This window comes from Nerophis ophidion, linkage group LG06 (genome assembly GCF_033978795.1).
Source record: "Nerophis ophidion isolate RoL-2023_Sa linkage group LG06, RoL_Noph_v1.0, whole genome shotgun sequence".
Classification (NCBI taxonomy): domain Eukaryota; kingdom Metazoa; phylum Chordata; class Actinopteri; order Syngnathiformes; family Syngnathidae; genus Nerophis; species Nerophis ophidion.
In genome coordinates this window covers 1,326,594-1,344,323 of record NC_084616.1, presented here as the reverse complement: position 1 = coordinate 1,344,323, position 17,730 = coordinate 1,326,594, and the positions used below count along the sequence as shown (strand labels likewise).

The window sequence follows — 17,730 nt, the reverse complement described above, 5'->3', positions numbered from 1 at the left end:
ATAATCAAACCAATAGGACTCGCTAAATTCCAGCAATAAAGCGCTCTTAAAAAAAAAACTCCATCATTGTTTATAAATGTACAGTAATGTAGTAACGGGCACTTTCATAATATGTAATATTTACGTACAGTACTTTGCTCATTTTAAGCATTCGCATTATTTTCGCAGATGCATCACAAAGTTTGCTTTTACCTTCAACAACAACACTACTACTACTAATCATGGCGGACTTCATGTGAGACAGCAAAGACTACTTTGGGACAAATGATGATCCAGAACCTTATGTTTTTGAGGCTGAAAATAAGGAGGAGGATCCACAAGTTTTAGAAGCTGTGAGCTAAACAGATCCAGCTTTAAAAAAGTTAAAGTTAAAGTACTAATAATTGTCACACACACACTAGGTGTGGTGAAATTTGTCCTCTGCTTTTGACCCATCCCCTTGTTCACTCCCTGGGAGGTGAGGGGAGCAGTGGGCAGCAGCGGTACCCACATTTATGGTGATTTTAACCCCCAATTCCAAACTTTTATGCTGAGTGCCAAGCAGGGAGGCAATGGGTCCCATTTTTTTATAGTCTTTGGTATGACTCGGCAGGGGTTTGAACTCACAACCTACCCATCTCAGGGCGGGCACTCTAACCACTAGGCCACTGAGTATGTTGGTCAGTCCAACATGAAGCGTCATATCGCAGTATTGCTTAGTGCTTAACAAGAAATACATAATAAAACAATCACTTACTGCCGACTGATGGGATGTTGATATTTTCCCATTTAGATGAAGAATTACTCAAAATCCTCAAGTAGGTTAAAAAAAAAAAGGTGCTGCAATAACTTCTTTTGGATGTCAAAGTTGTCCAACTACTCTGTTCATGTCCACAATCTTCTACTATCCAGGTGAGAGACATGATTTATCATCTCGGATGAACTTTCACCAACTAAGAGGCGATGCAGCAGCTCAATATGTCAATAAAGCAGCATAAGGTAGTTGGCGATCTGGGATCACGGCGCCACTAAAATAGCTTTTTGCATTCGTGCTAATAATAACAATATTGCTTATATTCAGGTCAGGATAGATAGATAGTACTTTATTGATTCCTTCAGGAGATGAAGATGGAGTATAATTCACGGTGTTTGGATGTTTTTTGGGTGAAGGCTTGACGGGTGGAATAGTGCATTGTTAGCCACCTCCTACTTCCCTTACTTTAGCAATTAGAATGTATGAAAAAAATAAATAGATATGAGTTCTTGTCTTATGTAGGGATTGTGAATGATAGGCAAAATTCCCCTTAAAAAGTGCAGTTCCCCTTTAAATTTTGCAATACTGATTGAACACAGAATGATATCGATAAAATCTGGAATTTGCTAAAATTGATTAAAAAAATGTTTCTTTAAAAGATTTGTTCCAGAAAACCTATCATCGTTGGGCAACACAGTGGGTAAGTTCGAATGCTGTAGGAACTATTAGACTAAAGTATGCTGGAAGTCCAACATTTTTGTTGTCATTCCCTCAGTGAACCTGAGCCGCATCATTCCACATGGACTCCTGCTGTTCTTCCCCTCCTTCTTTTTGATGGAAAAAACTCTGGAGTTCTGGAGAGTGAGTGACGCCGAAGTTGATTCATTATTATATTTCTAAAGGTTGCCAGGAGTGTCCCGAAACAACCTTTTCATTTCTGATGCCTTGAGGTTTGGCAGATGCCTTTTTTCACACAATTTGATATCAGCACAGATCACTTGTATTATTTCATAGTGTGTACTGTTAGAAAAGGTTTGATCAAGTGCGGTTTAGCTCGGTTGGTAGAGTGGCCGTGCCAGCAACTTGAGGGTTGCAGGTTTGAATCCCGCTTCTGCCAACCTAGTCACTGCCGTTGTGTCCTTGGGCAAGACACTTTACCCACTTGCTCCCAGTGCCACCCACACTGGTTTATATGTAACTTAGATATTGGGTGTCACTATGTAAAGCGCTTTGAGTCACTTGAGAAAAGTGCTATATAAATAAAATTCACTAATTCACTATTAATCCTAAAGCAGTTTTTTGCTGATATGGGATCTATATAAATATGGAATGGGGACACTCCTGTTCTTTTGACGGAGTTTTATGTGAGTTGAGCTGATCTCTGCTGTAAATGTGTGCTCACTCCCAACAGGACAATGGACATGCCAGTCGCATTGAGAGTGTGAAGCCAATGTTTGTTGAACCCAAAGGGAAGGGAAACTTTACTGAGGTAAATGTTTACATTTGACATCTGAATAATGTTGCAAAGGGGTGGACATTTTCCACAAACTTTCCATAAGTTTACTACGGGAAATTAAGTTCGGGGAGTTTGGAAATTCTGACCATTTTTGATTATTCAAAGATGAACACCGTCCATCTTATTCTGTAAGACTAATGCAATGCCACACACGGATATAAATAGTCAGCTAAACAATTGGAGTAGTCTTTCAAATTATTTGACTGATGGACAAATGAATGGAAATAGCCTGGATGAATAAATGAAGAGTCAATCAGCATGCTAAATCAAACTATAAGCTACATTCTTGTATGACAACAGAATGGCTAGCAGAACAGAAGGCAGAGGAAACTACACCTTTTCATTTACTATTTGCTACTTCAACTTTACACATCACAAAAAAGATATATTCTGATCGCTATCATTGTTAGCATAAATGAATGGGATTTAACATAGAGAAAATTAACTATAGAGCTAACGGAGAAATGAGAGCGTGGTGGTACATAAACCTAGCTAGCTAGAGATATTGGCCCCACAATCATGTAAGAAGTAGAGGAACAGCTAGTCTGCTGGAGTAGTCTACAATCATACAGTAACAAGTAATTACACATCTATTACACTTCAATACCATACATCAAATATATTTACCCCAGTAATATCATCAACACTTACCTGTCCTTGGGCTCAAATACTAGTGTGGCCTCAATAGTCCTGCTGTAGTGTGTAGCATGCTGACAATTATCTGGGCAGTGAAGGGTTGAAATTCTACTGAATTTGCATGAAATCAGCTTGTTTTAGCTAATAATCATGCTGCAAGATCTAGCATGTTGCATTCAATGTTTAGTCCCATTCATTTGCTGCAAGATCTACTGTAGCATGTTTCATTCAATGTTTATTCCCATTAATTCCCGTTAATTCCAATATCCAGCCATCCATCCATTTTCTACCGCTTATTCCCTTTATATTCCTGTTAATTCCCTTGGAAAGTTTGCAACTTTGAATATTCCCGGAATTTTGCAACCCTGCATCCGACATATATTTGACATATAAAATCCTACCAAAATAATAATGGATAGCTGCCAATCAGAGCTGACGTCGACCTCGTAGCGCGTGGTTAAAAAGATTTTGGCAAACCAAACGATTTCAAAACAGATGCTGGGGTTGCAGTTTGGGCCGCAAGGATTCATCCATTAAATAGAGCCGTTTAATTGGGAAAAAGCTTCAATTTGTGTTTTGCTTCTTTGATGAATCATTTAATGAATATTATATCCTGACAGTGTTTGAGCAAGACTGCTCCAGCGCACATGAGCGCAGCCGACAGAGAGAGAGATGGTTCAGAAACAAGAAAGTGGAAAGAGAGCAATGGGCTCAAGTTTTATTTTTGATTAAAATCAAGAGTAAAAAAAAACAAAAAACAAATTCGGTGTTAATACAAACATTTTTTCAGTTGAAAAGTTAGTTCCCGAGGTCAAAAAGTTTAAGAATCCCTGATGTAGACCACAAGGAAATGTTTTGAATGTAGGAAAACAGATCATAATATGACCCCTTTTAAATTGTTAAATACATTATCACTCAATATATCATACTTGATCAGTCTTTTTAATTATTCTCCATTACAGTTTTTGTTTTTTTACTATTTTACCTCTTATAGCAATGCTCCCATTGTAAAATTGCGATTGAATGGTAAGAGCATTTATGAACAGAAAGAAAAAGTCATTGGAAAAATATATTTTTTTTGTTATTGTCCCTAAAAGTTGTATTGAGGCTAGAAAGTGCGTTTTAATTGATTCATTAAACAAATAAATCGATAGACTACTGAAATAATCAATAGCTGCAGCACTAGTTGCTGTTAAACTGGCGAGTGACGCTTTTCCTAAAACTGCTTTTGTCATGTAGTGTTGTCATTTTGCGCTGTACGTGCGGCGTATCTTGCGTGGTTGAACCAGGAAGAGGGCGGGTTTTAACTATTGCGAGAGCCCTCAATGCAGCCGCCTCTCCGTTGCAAACCTCTAAGCAGTGTTTCCCGACCCATTGTTGTAGATGGCCACCCAAAAATATCAGTGTCTCTACTACTTGTAGCAGTAATGACAATGTCAAACACAAAAAAAAAAGGTAGTAACGTAAGCGCAAAAAATATGACTAAAGTGGTAAATCTGTATTTTCATTCGCACTTTAATTTTATTGACAGTTTAGTTAAACATTTTCTCTATTAATTTATTTTTCATATTTTTTTAATACCTGTACAATGTAAATGTAGTTTCCGTCAATTATTTATGAGACCCTTCTTATGCTGTATAGTAGGTTAGTATCTATTCTTCTAATCAGCCTAAGGTTTATGTGTTAGATAATTATTAATATTTGTGATTAACACATGCTTTCATAGTATTTGACAAATGTGTAAACTGTAAGTAAAATAAATGAGTAAAAGCAAGAGCAAGATGACTAACTCACTTGAGAAGAGGAAAAGTTGGGCCCCGAGATCAACAAGGTAAAGAACCCCTGCTCTAAAGGAGATACTATATCAACATAAGTCACTTTTTATTCTGTATTTTTAGACTATTGGAGGTTACTACGATGCAGTAAATGACTCGAAATCCAGAGGCGGAATCTTTGCAGCAGTTTGTCGAGGAAAGGTGAGATCTAGAAGTAGAACCCATGCTTCCTACTCTCAGCAGCTCTGAACTTTGCTTTCTGTTGCAGGCGAGCGAGGGTTTGGATTTTGCAAATACATTTGGCCGCGGTGTGATCATCACCGGACTCCCCTTTCCACCAAAGCTGGATCCTCGGGTCCTCCTGAAGATGCAGTTCTTAGATGAAATGAACCAAAAGAAAATTCCCGGTATGAAGGTGAGATGTGTGCTCCTTTTCATCGCAGTTATGTTTGCCCTCACAGTGAATTATCTTATTACAAAATTGCCTATGCATTTGATTATTACATTTTTTTATATACAATGTAAAAAACAATCTGTAGATTTTACAGTATACATTTCCAGTGTTTTTTACAACATATGACTGGAATGGGAAAAACAGTACCGCTGTTATTTATGGGTAAACTGGCAGCTCATTTGCCAGAATCTTACTCTAAAAGGTAATGTTTTTTTTTACTATAAATGGAAAACTGCTTTTTTACGGTCGTGAGGGATTCTCTTTTTTTTTTTCTTTTTTTTTTTTTCTTTGTCATGAAAAATGGAGGGTTTTTAGCGGGTTGGTGCAACAATTGTAAGCGTATCTTGTGTATTTTATGTTGATTTAATAAAAAATATTTAAGCTACATTCTTGTATGACAACAGAATGGCTAGCAGAACAGAAGGCAGAGGAAACTACACCTTTTCATTTACTATTTGCTACTTCAACTTTACACATAAAAAAAAAAGTCAATTCAGATCGCTAACGTTCTTAGCATAAATGAATGGGATTCAACATAGAGGAATTAGCATGACCGCTAACGGAGAAATTAAACTGGTGGTACATAAACCTAGCTAGCTAGAGATATTGGCCCCACAATCATGTAAGAAGTAGAAGAACAGCTAGTCTGCTGGAGTAGTCTACAGTCATACAGTAACAAGTAATTACACATCTATTACACTTCAATACCATACATCAAATATATTTACCCCAGTAATATCATCAACACTTACCTGTCCTTGGGCTCAAATACTAGTGTGGCCTCAGTAGTCCTGCTTTAGTAAGTAGCATGCTGCCAATTATCCAAGCATGTGATGGAGGAATGCACAGTGCAGGGTTGAAATTCTACTGAATTTGCATGAAACCGGGTTGTTTTAGCTAATAATCATGCTGCAAGATCTAGCATGTGGCATTCAATGTTTATTCCCATTAATTTCCCATTCATTCCCGTTAATTCCCAAGGAAAGTTTCCAACTTTGAATATTCCCGGAATTTTGCAACCCTATACATAAGTTATTTAAGTTACATTCAAAAATACACATCGCACTTTTTGCCTAACCATATTAAGTTACTTAACTACAATTTGCAATGACCAACACATTTGATCCCAGCTCCTCTAATGACACATCAATATGTTTGTGTTATATTTTAGCATTTTGAGAGCTTTCTGGCACTGCTGCTTAATGATAGAATTAGTCAATAGTGCGAGGACTAGCATTGTTTTGACATGTGTTGTCTGCCTTTTGCAGTTCCTTTCAGGACGGGAGTGGTACCGAGAGCAGGCTTTCAGAGCTGTGAACCAGGCTATTGGCAGAGTCATTCGCCACAAGGAGGACTATGGTGCCATCTTCCTGTGTGACCAGAGGTCAAGTTACAGTCTCACCCATTTTGCACTCTTTCTCTTTGGAAACCATGTTCCTGAAATAGTCTTTTGAAAGTGTTGCCAGCTTCCCCTCAGAGAACAATCTGTAATACAGTTAGGGCTAGGTGTGCACAAGAATGAGGAGTTATGATGACATACTATGAATCTACAACATTCAAAGTAGCTCAGATTTGGGGAGGGGTGCGGTAAAGAGGCCAGGTGACCCGTACTGTGCTGTAGGTGGGTTAGGGTGAGCAAATCAATTTCTCATACTTGTGCTAAACTTCCACTGAGCTCAGAGTAAATTACCACGCTGTCAATCATGTGGGCTTTCTTCACTCTTACATTTTGTGTCACCAAATGTTCTGCATACAATGCACCAGGAGGGGAAGAAACATGAAACCTTATTGGCCACCTGAAACGCAAAGAAACGTGTGCACAAATCTACAGTTGAAGGCCTACTGAAAGCCACTACTAGCGACCACGCAGTCTGATAGTTTATATATCAATGATGAAATATTAACATTGCAACACATGCCAACACGGCCGGGTTAACATACTAAAATGCAATTTTTGAAATTTTGCCCCGAAAAATCCTGCTGAAAACGTTTGGGTATGATGACGCCTGCGCGTGACGTCACGGATTGAAGAGGACATTTTGTGCAAGCTATTAAGTCGTCTGTTTTCATCTTAAAATTCCACAGTATTCTGGACATCTGTGTTGGTTAATCTTTTGCAATTTGTTCAATGAACAATGGAGACATCAAAGAAGAAAGCTGTAGGTGGGAAGCGGTGTATTGCGGCTGGCTTTAGCAACACAAACACAGCCGGTGTTTCATTGTTTACATTCCCGAAAGAGGACAGTCAAGATTTGCGATGGAACAGAGATGTCAAGCGAACACGGTTGGATTGGACCACACACACAAAGTACATTGTATTATGCAGCGATCATTTCGAAAAATAAATAACATTTTACCATTCTGAAGGCGATCTATGTCGTGTGCTACTCCAGTATCAATATCAGCAGCGTCGTCCTGACCATCACCGTCAGCGTCTGGTTAAGAGCGGTATGGCTCTATCCCTTGTTGCGGTTGGGCCTGGCCGAGTGGTCACAGCAGCTTCCCTATCTGAATCGCTCCCACTGCCCTCTATTCCATTTTTTTTTCTAGTCCTTCACTCTCGTTTTCCTCATCCATTAATCTTTCATCCTTGTTCAAATTAATGGTGAAATTGTCGCTTTGTCGGTCCGAATCGCTCTCGCTGCTGGTGGCCATGATTGTAAACAATGTTCAGATGTGAGGAGCTCCACAACCCGTGACGTCACGCGCACATCGTCTGCTACTTCCGGTACAGGCAAGGCTTTTTTATTAGTACCAAAAGTTGCGAACTTTATCGTGGATGTTCTCTACTAAATCCTTTCAGCAAAAATATGGCAATATCGCGAAATGATCAAGTATGACACAAAGAAGGGAGCTGCTATCCCCGTTTAAATAAAAACATCTTATTTCAGTAGACCTTTAAATATACACATTAAAAAATGATAGATAAAAGTAACTTATCGGTAAGTTAATTCTATTGGCTTTAGAAAAAGAAATAGTGTGCATGGTCAAGAAAAAGATTTTCTGAAGCATATTTTGTATTTGATTCGATTCTTGGTAACAATTCGATTCAGAATCGATTTTCCATTCTAAATCTATACTTTTTTAATGACATTTGATGCCGGTTCTATGATGAACTACAATCCTCCATAAAATAGATACATAGCTCTGATCAATTTCTATATTACTTCAAAGAAAACTGTTTTTTTTTTGTTTTTTTTATCTAAATCTACCAAACATTTAACAAAGTCAAATAAAAATAAGACAACAAGAGAAGTATCCAACACTTCTCTTTTCTGAAGTCAATGTGTTCAGCAGATATAGATCATCAGCAGCAGATAGATCTACATCAGTGGTCCCCAACTTTTTTGTAGCTACTCACCGGTCAATGCTTGATAATTTGTCCCACAGGCCGGCGGGTGGGGGGGATTAGGGGGATTTTTTTTTTTTTTTTTTTGGTCATGAAAAAGGGAGTTTTTTTGGGTTGGTGCACTAATTTTAAGTGTATCTTGTGTTTTTTATGTTAATTTGATAAAAAAAATTTATAAAAAAATATTTTGCAGCCCGGTACCAATCGCTACCCGGTGGTTGGGGACCACTGATCTACATCTACTATGTGATTTGTCTGAGTGGCTGCACAGGACAGATTGGAATAAAAATAAATGAATGAATAAAAATCGATTTATTTTTTTATTTTTTTTTTAATTGATGAAGAATCGTCCCAAATAAGAAACATGATTAATCTGAAAATGTTTCAGTTGAGTATGCCTTTAAACTTAACTGCAGTTAGCTCAGCACATTTGAAATGTTCCCAACTTTCTGTGCCTTGCATGGGAGACCCACCTCCACACTTTATACGGTTTGGAATTCATATCTAATGTACCGTGATAGTGCCCTTTCTGTTTTCACGATTTCCTTCTTATTACGGAAAACACCAGGAGTTAAACAATCAGAGTAATTGGTATGGTTTGCACAGTACAACATTTCATTTTTTCCACAAACCCCTTCAAGATTAGACCAATATTGATGGGTCGCCACTTACGACGCCCTGTAAAAGGTGGGAAAAGGTAGACGGCGGGTGGAGGATGAGTGGAAAAAATCTCCATGTCAGACTGGGTTCATATGGGGTAGTGGGCATAAACTGGGATGACGTGTGCTTTTGAAACAAATGACAAAGAGAGATGATACACTAAACTGAGACGAGTCGTTCAAAAACCACAGAAAAAAACCCAAGAGTAAATGGAATGTGGTCTTTCCACAGGTTTAAAAGTAGAGAGGCACAACTGCAGCTTCCATCGTGGGTGAGACCCAACGTGCGTCTTTATGAAAACTTTGGGAACATGGTCCGTGATGTCTGCCAGTTCTTCAGGGTTGCACACAAAATGGTAAGTTACGGATGAATAGAATTGTCAAGTTTAAGCACCAAACCATCTATTAAACAGAACAAGAAGCAAGGAATCAGGCAGAGTTCAATTTATTTCATGAGGAGAATGCATGGAGCTGCACACTCTGTTACAGTCTCACCTACGCTCTGAGGTACAGCCCACGCGCTCCTCTATTTATTCAGGAGTTCCCTAGTTACATGTCTGAGGCTGCTTCAAAAGGGAGGGGTCTCACATTATGCAAGCAGCTCAGTACGCACAATACGTGATTATTCAGAACGGAATGTGCTTGGGGCCTTGTGATTGCGCCCTGTCTCTGCTTTGTCTGCCGACTGTCACCTTATCTTCGTTGAGGTGCTGGTTCGTCCTTGGCCGTTAGCAGGCTGAAAGACAGAAACATCTGAGGCGAGGCAACTCCTAACTTGCAGTGGAAGACAAGAAGTTGTGTGCCTGTGCTCAAAAGCAAAAGTACAGCTTGAGCACAATAGATAATAACTAGAGCAACGGCCTTTAATGCACCTTATTGCTCTTTTATCCTGCACTACCATGAGCTAATGCAACAAAATGTTGTTCTTATCTGTACTGTAAAGTTCAAATTTGAGTGACAATAAAAAGGAAGTCTAAGTTAAGCATTAGAGTTGTGTGATAACTTATATATAATTATTCAAAGAAGAATAAAATAATTTCCATTGCCAAAGTCCTTGCTGAAATGGTGCAACTAGTGGAAATGTTCTTTATTGACTTGGACTGAGTCCACCTTGTTTATAATATGGAGTGCAAAGCTCGGGGATTGGTTTTGTCAAATGACTTCCCTTCTTTCTTATCTAACTTGATAAGCAATTGCTTTGTGATTATAGTCAAAAAGTAAGGTTGTAACATGATGTAATATGTTGAAACTCAAGTTGGATTTGTTGGACTGACCCAGAGGCCCATGTTGGAAAAGACCACTGCACCTGAACCTGCTTCAGAGTGTTCAGCGAGCACTCGTCAGTCGTCATCTCCTCGGTCCTGTGGCTCCACTTCTTACTTACACACCCAGAAGGCCAAAATGTTGGATTCGCACACCAACACTCTTAAAAGGAGGCGACCTGGTGAGTGTTGAGGGGCTCACTCAAATATGAACACTGAATATGTCATCTTACTCTTGATTTTAATACTTAGACTTTAAAATGATAAACTTTGTCAAATGAAATCATGTGTTAATCACAAAGATTACTATCAAGGCTTAGGTCAGGATGATTACACAAATAAATACTAATCAAATACAGTGGGGCCAAAAAGTATTTAGTCAGCCAGCAATTGTGCAAGTTCTCCCACTTCAAATGATGACAGAGGTCTGTCATTTTCATCATAGGTACACTTCAACTGTGAGAGACAGAATGTGGAAACAAATCCAGGAATTCACATTGTAGTAGTTTTAAATAATTTATTTGTAAATGATGGTGGAAAATAAGTATTTGGTGACTTCAAACAAGGAAGATCTCTGGCTCTCACAGACCTGTAACTTCTTCTTTAAGAAGCTCTTCTGTCCTCCACTCATTACCTGTATTAATGGAACCTGTTTGAACTCGTTATCTGTTTAAAAGACACCTGTCCGCAGTGTTTAAAAGATAGCAAAACTGCACAGCGAGACTTCAAAAAACTGTGTGCAAGCTAATGCCCAAATGCACCAACCCTAAGATTGGATTTGATTTGTAAACCAGGAAAAAATGAAAATCATTCTCGGTCCCCATTTAAAATAAAAACGGCTCTAACCATCCATGCATTGTTCTGATTTGCTCTGGTCTTGTCCCCTCTAAGATGAAGACGCTGCAGTTGCCAGTATTTTCAAACAGTACCAGTCTCAGAGTGCAAAAACTGCAAGGAAAGCAGGCAGTCTGTTTGATGCCCTGGACCGTGCTGAGAACCGAAGAGAAGCCAATGGTGCTTTAGAAGAACAGAAGGTGGGTGGATTTCTCTGACAGACCCAGGTTTTTAGGTGAAACACATCTTATTCATCACTGTTCCATTTGCCCTAACAAAACTGGGGAAAAAGGGCTTCTGTTGACTCTGGAACATGGACATTAACTGAACTTATTCCATTGAACGCCTTTAAGTCCAGATTGATGACAATTTAAAATTGTAACCGTTTTTAACATATTTTTAACAACTGTTCATCCTTTGCTGCCTCTTGGCCAGGACTTCCTTAAAAAGAGGCTTTCCTGGTTAAATAAAAAATATGTTTCAGATGCAAAATATGTTCAATGTGGGGCAAGGGTCCTCCATTAAAAGTCAAAGTGCTCCAGGAAATTATCTTCCAGTCCAGAACTTGAAGCTTGAGCTTGGTTGGAAATCCCCAGAAAGCAGTTCAGTTCTTTGAGGCTTTGATTGATTGAAATTGATTGATACTTTTATTAGTAGACTACACAGTACAGTACATATTCCCTACAATTGACCACCAAATGGTAACACCCGAATAAGTTTTTCAACTTGTTTGAGTCAGGGTCCACGTTAATCAATTCATGGTAAGATCATCCATCTGCAACATGACACCATCTCGGTCGTGCTGTTTGATCAGGTGGACATTTTATAACCTGAGAAGGTCTGCATGGCATTTAAAACTGTTTTTTGTATGGTTGTCAAGTAAAGGGTGGTCTTGCTTTTTTTATGTGGAGTTAAAAGAAGATGGACTTAAGGAAATACTAGCTAGCAATCAGGGGTGTGAATCTCTGGGCACCTGATGATTTGATCCGAATTGATTCTCGATTCAACATCATTCGCAAACCAATTCTTGCAGTGTATTATTTGATATAATATTTGTAATGACACTTTCAAAACTGGTTACTGATTAGAAAAGCTCCTGCTGGTTGCACAGAGATGGCCTAAACATTTTGCACAGAGATGGGCTAAAAATGTTTCAAATTATTTTATTAATTTTTTAATTGACTTTTGAAAATACCGAATCCATTTCAAATTGTGATAAATAAGAACTAGGGTTTGATATTTTTGTGAAGACCTGGTAGTAATTGTTTATTCATTGTATTTTTTTTTTCCTGCAATGGTTTTAGCCAAGCCAGTTGTCCACACTGTCTCTGCAATACGACAAAAGATTGGAGGAGATGATGAATGGAGGGAAACGCAAAATAAAAGTGGTCCACGAACAGGTATATCTTTTTCATTTAAACATTTTGTTTATTTCTGTCATGATTTGGTCACTTAAAATGTATTATTGTGTGCTATTGGATGCAAAGCAGATTCTAAACTAAAGTGTTTGTTGCAAACAAGACAAAAATGACTGGTGCACGATAATTATTGGGCCGAAATGAGGAAGTGTTACATCGTACCGATTCATCTGATGACATCGAATTTTTTTTCAAAAAGGCTCCAACGATGCGGGGTCACCTGTGCTGGGACGTACAGTAGGTAGGTAGGTTAGGGTAGTCAAATCAAGCACGCCTTTTCTCCTACCTGTGCCAGCTTGTCCTAAATTTGCCCTGAGCTCATTGTAAACAAACATGGCGTCGATAACGTGGGACTTATTGTTTCAGAGGAAGACATTTCGTACGTGCTCTTTGCGCCAAATGTTCTGAAAACCGTCTGCGAGGAGGGGGAATAAACTTTCGGCTTCCACACATCAAACCTTATTAGCCACCTGAAACGACAACATTTAAAAGCTTACAAAGATGCCAGCGCCGCCCCAAAGAAAGGTGTGCACAAACTACAGTTAAATCTACTTCAAAAAATGAAAACATGTAAATAAGTTATAAGCAGTGGTGTGCCTCCTCTGCTGGCCTAACGTAACCACAAATCATCATCATAATTAAAGACAAAAGTCAGTTTTTATAGACTTTCCCTAAATATGTAAAAGTATTCGTATTGTCTTCATGTCATATTGCTGTTGTTTTTACTTTCTATCCAATCAGAATTCAGATAGCTTATGTTACCATGCTGTACCAAATCTGCCTGCAGAATCAACAATGTGTGTGGACTGGAAGTGAACGGGCACATACAGTTGATAGATCATTGCCATAGCCAATCAGATCAGCAGTTGTTGTCAGTAAAGCCTTCTAGCTGGCCTCACCTTGAACGTGACATTTACACCTCTTGTGATTGGATACTCACGGGTTTAAGCTATGCAGATCAGCAGAGTACCACCTGGGACCGTTAGCGGATGAGTTTGAGAACACATACAGTTGATAGACAGTTGCGATAGCCAATCAGATCACAAGTTGTTGATAGTAGCCTATCTCGGTAGCCTGATGTTAACGAGACTGTGATTAGATACTCACTTGTCACTGCAAAGTGAGCATCCAATCACAAGATTTACGAAAGCAGAAAGTGGCACCATAGCCATACCGGGGCAGCGGAGAAATCAGCGGTACTCACTTTATTAACCAACAAAGAAGTAGAACAAAAAATTGATTAGGTGGCAGATTTATATTTGCAAGGCCATTTTCAAGAGTGTGAAACCATGTCGACCAACCCCAGAAGCTAGCTCAGCTGTTCTGGCGATGAAATGGGGAAATGCTCACCATTTCCACTCGGAATCAAGCGACTACGAGCTGTACCACTGGCTTATACGGCGTCGAATGGGTGCTACAAATTGTGAGTTCTAATATTTAATTTCTTTATTTTTTTATGTTTAATATTTTTTTTTGCAATTTTTAATTTTAGACAGTACCACATAAGATATGTTCTGATTGCTGATGCGGGTTAATTTTTAAATCTACCAGAAAATAGACCATTATGTACACGGTTGATGTGATCCAGTGCCCAGTAGTGCGTAAATGTGTTTCTGAAAAGTATTTCTCCAGCAATGGTCATGTGGTGACATCAATGGTGGTATTTTGAGAGGTCATCATTGAAGTCGGACATCACTGAAGGGAAACACACGGCCTGCCACTGGTTATAAGTATCTATCTCTACAAGCAGGAAGTTATTGGTAGAAGCTTGAAAAATAATATTGTGCATTTCTACGATAACTGCATAAGGTCAACTTATTCCAAAATAAGAAGTGTCAGAATAAGTGTGTGTAAGTTATCACAAAAATTTCTGTTTCCATGAGTTGCCGGCGAGAGGACAAAATCTGTCTTTGATCTTACCAAGCAAAAGGCTTGTAAAACTCCACCATGTACGATGGGAAGCGACATGAAGGTGTCGGTTTCTTTGATCTATTATGATCCCCAGGAAGATCTGGTCTTGACTCGAGATCTACAAAGCGGAGAGAAAGCGGGACCTGCCGCAAGCTCCAAGCATCTTTTCTTTGAACTATTTGTGACCTAGGACAGCAGCTTTTTATGACCCCCCTCCCTTTAGGAACAGCTGATGCTATGTAATCAGTCCAAATAAAAAAGGAGGCGTAGAACTCTCTTGTCAGAGCGTGGTGGAAGACTGTACAAGAGTACAGCCCAGACGTTTCTCCTCATGAGACAAATTGAATCATGTTTCTGTCAAATTCCTTGCAGCTTGTCTGTTTAATAGATGTCATCAGGGTTGGAACCTGACAAGAAAGCTTCAAAAAAAGAATTCTGAGTTATGGTATTCTTAACCAACTATTTTATCAATATATTTTCTCTTTATTTTCAAAGAAGCCAAGTTTTTCCAGGGGTGCTTCTGGAGATGGGAAAAAGGCCATCGCCAAGTACTTCCTGGGAGAAATGAAGTCGTCCCTCAGCCAGGTCAACTTTGAGCGAATTCGCCGGGCTCTACATTCCTACAAGGACACTGACAACGTGGACATTCTGCTGTCGGAGACGTCCTTTTTAACCGATGACCCTCACACTTACAGTCTGTTGCGCGGTGAGTCACAAATACCATCATCTCTCCTTATACACTCCTGGCTGCTTTCAGACTTCACTGTGGTAAGGCAATTCTCATGAATAAAGGTTATTCTTTATGAATGGAGTACTTATATAGGTGGAGTTAGGCTCCAGCACCCCGCGCGAACCCGAAAAGGGACAAGCAGTAGAAAATGGATGGCCTGGGTTACGGGGGTCCCAATCCGATATTCATATCTGATATCGATCCGATGTCAGCAAAACCTAACAACTAGAATTTGCAATTGTGGTTGTAATTTTGTGTGAATGCCCTATGTGCTGGTTTGTGGAGCGTGCCAAACATTTGCGGTGGAATAATAATAAATTGATTATTTTTTGGTGTGCAAGTGTGGATGTTTACGCATTCACACTTGAAATGTTGGATACAAGCAGACTTGCGGCGTGCAGAGTTGGACAGACAGTTAACGTGTAAATAGACAGATAGTACTTGAATTATTACTTCAGGAGAGTTCCCTCAGGAAAAGTAAAAATGTCCCCCATTAAGCAGACAGTCTTCTATTTTAGTCAAGTCATTTTCACAAGGTAAAGAAGCTCGGATAAAGGCTTACTAGGAGCCAGCAGATACACAACAGCTAAGCACACAAGCCAGACACAGGTAATAACAGTGGAACAATATTGCAGTGTAAAACAGCACATTTGCCAATACAAACAAGTATCAAATAATTATAGTTGCATATTACTTGCACATACAAAGTCTGCAAGGTAGAATCATATTATAAAATATCCAGTAACTAACGTGTCCACATCGTTCAACTTCCCGTGTCATGAGCTTTAGCTTAATGAATTGGCACAAATTAACATTCCACTTCATAAGCACAATTCTGTCATAGGCTTTTATTTTTATGCTCATCATTCTTGTTTCCTGACTAATTTCCCTTGATCAAACAATTTGTAACGTTCCACACATTCTACATCAACAATATAATTTGCCTGAGTAGCTGGACAGGACAAAACAAGAAATAACATTCCAAGTACGTACCGTTATTCCTGCTGATATCATATGGGTTATCATCAATTAAAATGTATGTACATAGCTCTAATCACAATGTCTCAAAGGGCTTTAAAAATTCACATCGGCATATCCTCTGATCTAAGCCTAATATCGCTATCGGCTTACACTCAAGGCTCCAATATCGGCATCAGAACTGGAGAATTTGTATCGGCACATCCCTGTTAGAACATTAAAAAACTGTTTATGACCTTCTTAATATGTTTTATGTACATGAAAGCATATAGTCACCTTTGCACCTACATAGTAGTGGTCTACCCCAGCCCTTGCCCAAAGTGGGCGGGGCTTAGGCCCTACCTCACCTGTGACCCTAAGGAGGACAGGCAGTATAGAAAAGAAGTCATTATTGTGCATGTAACATGTCGACTTGTTACTTCCAATATAACATTACTAGTCATGTCATGTGTCCCAGGGTTGTACAACTTTGTACGGCCACACCACAAGAAGACATTTGATGAGAAGTGCCAGGAAGTGACGGGTGCTGGCTGTGGGTACAAACCTGAACACTCTGAGAGCAAGGCAGAGATGCCACATGCTGGTAGGTCATGATGCTGGATGGCACACAGCGATTGTCAACGCTTTCTTCTTATTCTCGCCCTCTTAGCTTAGTTGTAGTCATCCAATGATGGCCTCCACCACTGGCATCAACACTACATTACCTCCACCACTGGCATCAACACTACATTACCTCCACCACTGGCATCAACACTACATTACCTCCACCACTGGCATCAACACTACATTACCTCCACCGCTGGCATCAACACTGCATTACCTCCACCACTGGCATCAACACTACATTACCTCCACCACTGGCATCAACACTACATTACCTCCACCTCTGGCATCAACACTACATTACCTCCACCACTGGCATCAACACTACATTACCTCCACCACTGGCATCAACGCTACATTACCTCCACCACTGGCATCAACACTACATTACCTCCACCACTGGCATCAACACTACATTACCTCCACCTCTGGCATCAACACTACATTACCTCCATCACTGGCATCAACGCCACATTACCTCCACCACTGGCATCAACGCCACATTACCTCCACCACTGGCATCAACGCCACATTACCTCCACCACTGGCATCAACGCCACATTACCTCCACCACTGGCATCAACACTACATTACCTCCACCACTGGCATCAACGCTACATTACCTCCACCACTGGCATCAACGCCACATTACCTCCACCACTGGCATCAACGCCACATTACCTCCACCACTGGCATCAACGCCACATTACCTCCACCACTGGCATCAACGCCACATTACCTCCACCACTGGCATCAACGCCACATTACCTCCACCACTGGCATCAACGCTACATTACCTCCACCACTGGCATCAACGCTACATTACCTCCACCACTGGCATCAACGCTACATTACCTCCACCACTGGCATCA

General features: G+C 39.8%; 1 protein-coding gene across 3 annotated transcripts in view; it reads left to right on the top strand.

Annotated features, from left to right (window-relative positions):
- The window catches only part of LOC133554038 (regulator of telomere elongation helicase 1-like), a 54,432-nt gene that overhangs the window by 32,072 nt on the left and 4,630 nt on the right, over window positions 1-17,730 (top strand). For 2 of the 3 annotated variants that reach the window (XM_061902379.1, XM_061902378.1), the window contains exons 18-29: window positions 1,393-1,433; window positions 1,509-1,594; window positions 2,145-2,222; window positions 4,784-4,861; window positions 4,929-5,075; window positions 6,383-6,498; window positions 9,355-9,478; window positions 10,401-10,566; window positions 11,276-11,418; window positions 12,523-12,618; window positions 15,043-15,253; window positions 16,713-16,838. In XM_061902379.1, the coding sequence (XP_061758363.1) occupies window positions 1,393-1,433; window positions 1,509-1,594; window positions 2,145-2,222; window positions 4,784-4,861; window positions 4,929-5,075; window positions 6,383-6,498; window positions 9,355-9,478; window positions 10,401-10,566; window positions 11,276-11,418; window positions 12,523-12,618; window positions 15,043-15,253; window positions 16,713-16,838 (1,412 nt within the window). The remainder of the gene's footprint in view (window positions 1-1,392; window positions 1,434-1,508; window positions 1,595-2,144; window positions 2,223-4,783; window positions 4,862-4,928; window positions 5,076-6,382; window positions 6,499-9,354; window positions 9,479-10,400; window positions 10,567-11,275; window positions 11,419-12,522; window positions 12,619-15,042; window positions 15,254-16,712; window positions 16,839-17,730) is intronic. The other variant, XM_061902380.1, reaches the window with a different exon arrangement.